The sequence below is a fragment of the Macrosteles quadrilineatus genome, unplaced genomic scaffold, assembly GCF_028750875.1.
Source record: "Macrosteles quadrilineatus isolate MER2022 unplaced genomic scaffold, UCM_ALF_1.0 Scaffold_2__2_contigs__length_208266976, whole genome shotgun sequence".
Classification (NCBI taxonomy): Eukaryota; Metazoa; Arthropoda; class Insecta; order Hemiptera; family Cicadellidae; genus Macrosteles; species Macrosteles quadrilineatus.
This window is the reverse complement of record NW_026542595.1, coordinates 170,910,071-170,916,881: the sequence shown is the minus strand read 5'-3', so window position 1 is coordinate 170,916,881 and position 6,811 is coordinate 170,910,071. Positions and strand designations below refer to the sequence as shown.

General features: G+C 33.5%; 2 protein-coding genes across 2 annotated transcripts; one reads left to right on the top strand and one right to left on the bottom strand.

Annotated features, from left to right (window-relative positions):
- Window positions 1-2,179: 2,179 nt before the first annotated feature.
- On the bottom strand, window positions 2,180-2,767 carry LOC128985140 (gustatory receptor 23a). The gene has a single exon (XM_054404522.1). It carries the CDS (start codon window positions 2,765-2,767, stop codon window positions 2,180-2,182), a length of 588 nt encoding a protein of 195 aa, XP_054260497.1.
- Window positions 2,768-5,817: 3,050 nt separating this feature from the next.
- On the top strand, window positions 5,818-6,630 carry LOC128985139 (putative gustatory receptor 28b). The gene has a single exon (XM_054404521.1). It carries the CDS (start codon window positions 5,818-5,820, stop codon window positions 6,628-6,630), a length of 813 nt encoding a protein of 270 aa, XP_054260496.1.
- The last annotated feature ends 181 nt before the right edge of the window (window positions 6,631-6,811 follow it).

Genomic DNA, 6,811 nt, shown 5'->3' with positions numbered 1-6,811 from the left:
ACATAATAATGTTAAAAAATATTTATTTATTGAATTCTATTTACAAGAGGGAATATTGACAATGCAAAATATTTCTTATCGTATATTTTTTAGGATAATATTCTTTTTATCCCGAACAGTAAGAATTGTATTGATATTATAGTGAAAATTCCAATTTCTTTCACTCAATCATCAATTCATGTACGTAATTCTTTACTCGATATGTCAACCTCCTATTTATCCAGGGCTCCTAATCAACAGGACTAAGACATAGCTCAATGTTATTGGCTATTTGTGTGGTTTGAGCCAGAGATTTCTTGACCGAAGTCCAGTGCCCTAATTTTACAATGGTTTCGTTCCATTTGTGTATCAATAATTATTTAACATTACAAGTTGGTTTTTTTGGAGTCGTCAGTTTTTACGAGTATTTACACCCTATTGCATACAATTTATTCGCACACACTAATCACACAAGATGGGAAAGACAGATGTGTTGAGTAGGAAGAATTCTCCTTTATGACGTCATTACATCATACTTTAATACTGAATTAGGCTTTCCTCAATAAAGTTGTAAGTTTATAAATATGTTTTTACTTTATCTTTTTATATTTCGGCTATTTATTTAGTACACAATATTTTACTGTGATTACCTGACATCTAATGCTTGTCTAATGGTTTCAAACTGGTAAAAAAAAACTAAAGTAAATGTCGACATAATGACAATATAAAAATATTTCTGAATCCTTACCAAAACCAAAACGCAAATAAAATAACAATTAAATGTTAGTTAACATTTAAAAAATAATGTTCATATTGTTCAACTTTAAAGCAAGATTATATTTTCAGTGAATTAAACGAGATAATCCAGATGTTTCTTTCAAACATTACAAAATAATATGTATAATACAAAATTACCCAAAACCATTGGATTTATATGAATCATAAAACGATTAAAACATTGTTAGAATATTATATTTGTGCTATAAGCCTAAATACTTTTACATTTTAAATCGAACACACTTTTAGTCTAATTAAATTCCTGCAAAAACTGTCCTATAGACTACATTGGCAAAACGACAAATGCTCTTATAGTACGTACGAATGGTCACAGATGTGTAAACCATCCTGATATACAAAAACCTGTGACTATTCATGCGAGAGAGCATTCTCAAAATTTTCAACATTGTTATCCATTAAAAGGAATAAGAAAATTTGCCAAAGACGCATCAGACTTAAAATCAAGACAGCTTGAGCAAGCTCATCAATTAATACTTATTAATCAATTAAAACATCAATTAAAATCATCAATTACAACACCATCTGGTCTAAATATGAGATAGTATACAATTCTTTTTCTTTCTTTTTATCTAAATTTTACTTCCTATAAATTACATTATTTTTAATTTTTTATAAACCATCTGATACAAATTGGTAAACACTTAATTTGTTTTGTTTATTTGTTCCTGAAAAAGGCTTATGCCGAAATATAGAAATTTGTTTGTTATGAAAGTGTGTAAAATAGTTTATTTTTATAATGATTTAGCCGTTTTCAAATACTATGTTGAAACTATGAGTCTAATTAAAAATAGCGTGATTAATTTAGGAATCTTTACAAGTGTTTGCCAATAGAGCTGCATTTTTTTACATTTTTTTGCTGTGTTTTGTCCAGTCGGTAAAATATAGGAAAAATAAGAAAAGCTTGAGTTATTGAAGTAAAAGAATCAAGATTCCTCTCTTCTTCTAGAAACTTTCTCAATCAGAAGCCCCGAATAATTTTACCATCAGGAATAATCTCAAATATTGCCAGGGAATGCGGTGTTTTTCATTTACCAGTTTCATCATGTTAATCGGAATCTCTTCTAATGCGAAAGATACGCTTCAAAAACGTTCCATGAATTGTAATAACGCCAATGTTATTTTTGCGTAAACTGGGAATGTTTTGGGTATTTATATTTAAAATATATATTTTTAAGTGTATTTATTTAAATACAGAATATTCGACCGATGTGACATTTTAACATAATATTTTACCCAGCTAATTGGGTATAATTGTTTAATGCTACTGCTTCGCCAAGTTGCTGTAGGTGATCACATTTACTTATATACATTTAAAGATCTACAAATTGCAAAAACTGGTCAGAAGTGAAGTGTAAGTCAAAGAATTAGTGCAAGCTTCATATTTGAGGTTTTTTGATCGAGTCTACTTAAATTCTACATCGTAGTCAGTGAGCTGTAGCATTACGATGAGATAGCTGATTACAAGCGAGAGCATCTTGGTAACTAGAGACATGTCTATAGAGAAGACTCCTCCAACACTGAAGCTGACTCTGGCGTTGAACGTCGCTAGAGAGAACAGACTGACTGTCTCGATGATCACATCAGGAGAGTTACACGTGACCAGCTGATGGGCGAGGACAACTGTCTTGTGAGCTTCTTGACAGCAAGCCTCACACGCAGCGCAATGAACCAGGAGAACTGTCAACTCTAGAATCACAAGGCTTACACCGATAATAGTAACCTTTTCGGGTCTGGTACCGGTATTAATTAGAATAGTAAAGACTTCACTACACAAGAACAAACAGCGGATGAACTGAATAGCAAGCATGTGAAGACTGAAGTACAAGTTCACTTTTTGAACAACTTTATGGAGATCGAGATAGTGCTTGCATGTGTTTTCCAACTGAGAAGCTGTTGTTTGAGAGCTTACTGCTCCTGTTGACAATCTTACCTCTGCAACCCTTTCATTGATAGCTGTGAAGATCCTTTGGGCAGTTAATACGAAAACCATGTGATACACTTGAGGAGCCAGGAAATTCAAATAGTTTAAGGTTATAATGACAGCTTTAATAGGGTCATAAACCCATATGCCACTTGCTTGAACCAAAAGTGCTATGATAGCTCCGAACAAAATCATATTTTTCTGTCGAAACATATTTGACAAGAGCAAACTGTTTATCAAGCTATCCACGTCTGCCCACATTTGTTCACAATAGTCAAAGTATTTTACGTTGTAAAACACGAAGACTGATGGAACTATCGTAGCGCCACAATTTGATATGAGATTCATGAATTCATGGAGGGATCTGTATTTGCATGCACAGGCGAAACAGCTACCCTTATGGTAGTAGCTGATATGAACTCCACTGATAAACAACATCCAATCTAGTGGTTTGTAGACCAACATCTTTTTTGCTGGAAGTTACTACCCTACGTAAAAATACCTATCTAACGCAAACGTACTGTATCCATGACACAAATTGACATAATCATGTTAATGGGAATTGTATTTGTGTAACAAGTGGCGTTTGTATTGCGATACGTCCAAGTAAATTGTATTACATTGTAAGTGCTTTGCATGATGATTTTTGTGACACTTGGTAACCTTATTATATTTTTCTGTCTCAGTTATCATATTAGAAGAGTTACAAATGGTTAATTACCGAGGATGGCTTGCATATGTGGTTCATGAACACAATAACATACTCAATTTTTCATTTTAAATACAAAACACCTGTAAGCATGTAAAAGTATTTCAACTAGTCACATTTTTTTAGATATTTTTTTTATTTTGCAATGGTTCGTAATAAAATTCACTATAGCGACTGTAGAATTGCCTAATTCACAGGTTTGTTACAGTCTGAGTGTTTTAAAAATCTTTCCCTTTGGAAATGCATGAAAAGTGTGTATTTCATCTAAGATTGAATCAGAAACTTCATTAAATTGTTGGAACATTGTTCAGTTTTAATACTCGGCTTCCATGGATAAGAGATTATAACTTTACCTAATCTTACTGTAGTAATATGAAATCTCTTTCAATACTTTAATTGATTTTAAAACTGACAACGAAGAAATATACTAATTCAAATTGCATTTAATATTAAGTAGTAGAAATATTGAAAACATATAACCTCGTAATTTTTAGGAAACACAAATTTAGCAAAAAACAAGAAAAAGGAAATGTTTCTTTATCTGTTAATATTTTAATTTTGAAAGTGTGATTGTAGCTTGAAATATAGTACGGTAAAATTTATATTTTTACAATTGAACTCATGAAACATAGCCACATTTATTTATGAAGTAAATAAATATATACAAATTATAACAAAACTTATATCTTTACCAAAATATTTCAGGTGTATATTCACTCTAAGTAAAAACAACATTAGTCGAATGTATCAATCTTAAAAAATATACAGGGTGAATTTTAAATGAGTTCCCCCCCTACTTTTTTCTGCATTTCTTAAGATATCATCTCCGGACCACGTCAGATCATTGTTGAGTAGTAAGTACTTCATTTTGACTGGGTAAACATTTTTGGCCGCCATCTTGGATCCGCCATATTGGATACAAAGTTTTTTTTCAAATGTAAAGGTAGGGTTGTGACCCATTATTTCAAACCAGAATTTTACGCTGATTACAATGCCGCAATTATTTTTTTAAAATCTTGATCCGTTCTAAAGTTATTAGGACTTTTTATAACTTTATTTTTAGCGCATTTTAACATTGTGCATTTACAAACTAAGACCATAATCTCAAAATAGTGCTAGATAAAGATAAGTATACACCACCATTCATTGCCGACATATTTTCACTTGGTTATGACGGATGTAGTTTTTTCAGCCGCCATCTTGGATCCGCCATTTTGAAATGTGATGAATTAATTTAAATATGAAGGTGGTATTGTGACCCATCATTTTGAACTACTTTTTTATACTGGACTCAATGCTGCAATCCGTTTTTGGTTATCAAGCTGTCTTGATGAAATATTAAAATAGTCTTATTTAAAATTTCAATATTTCAAAAACCAATGATGCAAATGAAAAACAGATTGCGGCAATGAGTTCAGCATAAAAAGGTAGCTCAAAATGATGGGTCACAACACCACCTTCATATTTAAATTAATTGATTACATTTCAAAATGGCGGATCCAAGATGGCGGCTGAAAAAACTACATCCGTCATAGCCAAGTGAAAATATGTCGGCAATGAATGATGGTGTATACTTATCTTTATCTAGCACTATTTTGAGATTATGGTCTTAGTTTGTAAATGCACAATGTTAAAATGCGCTAAAAATAAAGTTATAAAAAGTCCTTATAACTTTAGAACGGATCAAGATTTTTAAAAACTAATTGTGGCATTGTAATCAACGTAAAAGTCTAGTTTGAAATAATGGGTTACAACCCTACCCTTACATTTGAAAAAAAAACTTTGTATCCAATATGGCGGATCCAAGATGGTGGCCAAAAATGTATACCCAGTCAAAATAAAGTACTTACTACTCAACAATGATCTGACGTGGTCCGGAGATGATATCTTAAGAAATGTAGAAAAAAGTAGGGGGGGGACTCATTTAAAATTCACCCTGTATTTAGAAATTTTTTAAACAGATTCTCAAGTAGGTAAAAGCAAGTATCTAATAAAGCCAAAAGTAAGAGTGGCACACATTTTAACACAATTAATTTGATCGTGTCACACTTGTCATCTCAACACATTTTTCGATTGGACAGCATATTTGGACATATTAAACACTTAAACTAATGATATATATGAATGTTTTCCTTAGTAACGGTGTCCTGAGTGGTTTTTGCTGCAATCCCTTTAACAGGAGGAGAGAATAAATGGTACAATGATGATATACAAACCCCTAGAATGGATATTGTTCAGCTCTGGGATACATCGCCGTAGCAAAATAGTCTGTGTCGTAATCCTAGCAGTCGCAATATTATTATGCCAAAGTAGATTTTTTTCTTTTGCAAATGGCGAACGCAAACTAACATTTAATGCAGTGATAGCTGCTATAGGGGACTTTGCTTTTGTTATCGCACCAGTAGTGAGCATGATCTACAACTGGAAATACTTTGACCAATGTGAGACTATCTGGGCAGATGTAGGACGTCTGATGGATCGTCTAAACTTGACATACACGTCAAGACAACAGAAGATGATTCTCTGTGGGGTCCTTGCACAGTACTTGGCTCTAGCAGTTGCCGCTTGGACTGGTAAAATCTTCTACGTAATTCTATATTGCCTAACATTTGGTTGTTATCTGGCACCCCAATTATATCACATAATATTCGTGATCAACCTCCAGAGACTTTACAGAGCTGTTAGTGAAAGAATCATTGAAGTAAACTCATCAAAAGGAGCTGTAAGCTCCCAAACAACAGCTTCACAGTTGGCTAACACATTTCAACTGTACATAGACCTTCACGAAGTTGTTCGAAAGATGAATTCATACTTCACTTTCTTCTTGCTCTGTGTCCAGTTTGAACGCAGTTTATACTTGTGTAGTGAAGGATTCACGTTTCTAGTCACAGCTGGATCCGAGCAATTCACTTGGCCAAGACTCATCTTCATAGTTCTAGAGTTGACAGCTCTGTTGTCTCATTGCGCCGTGTGTGAGGCTTGTTGTCAAGAAGCTCACAAGACAGTTGTCCTTGCCCATCAGCTGGTCACGTGTAACTCTCCTGATGTGATCATCGAGACAGTCAGTCTGTTCTCTCTAGCGACGTTCAACGCCAGAGTCAGCTTCAGTGTTGGAGGAGTCTTCTCTATAGACATGTCTCTAGTTACCAAGATGCTCTCGCTTGTAATCAGCTATCTCATCGTAATGCTACAGCTCACTGACTACGATGTGGAATTTAAGTAGAGTGCAAGTGTGCAAGTGTGTATAAGCCACGCCAATCTTTCATTAACAACGCCGTTTAGGTTTATAAATGTAAAGGAAATTCAGTGTCTGATATAGCTAAGTCTTAGAAAGGGTTTAAAGCACAAAAAAGTTTGAAAGGTTAATTTTTTCTTGTCACAACGTTTCTTATTGGTTTGCACTT

What these genes read in the sequence shown, in the direction of transcription:
- LOC128985140 (XM_054404522.1), bottom strand. Translation starts at nt 2,767, where the DNA reads ATGGTTTTCGTATTAACTGCCCAAAGGATCTTCACAGCTATCAATGAA.
- LOC128985139 (XM_054404521.1), top strand. Translation starts at nt 5,818, where the DNA reads ATGATCTACAACTGGAAATACTTTGACCAATGTGAGACTATCTGGGCA.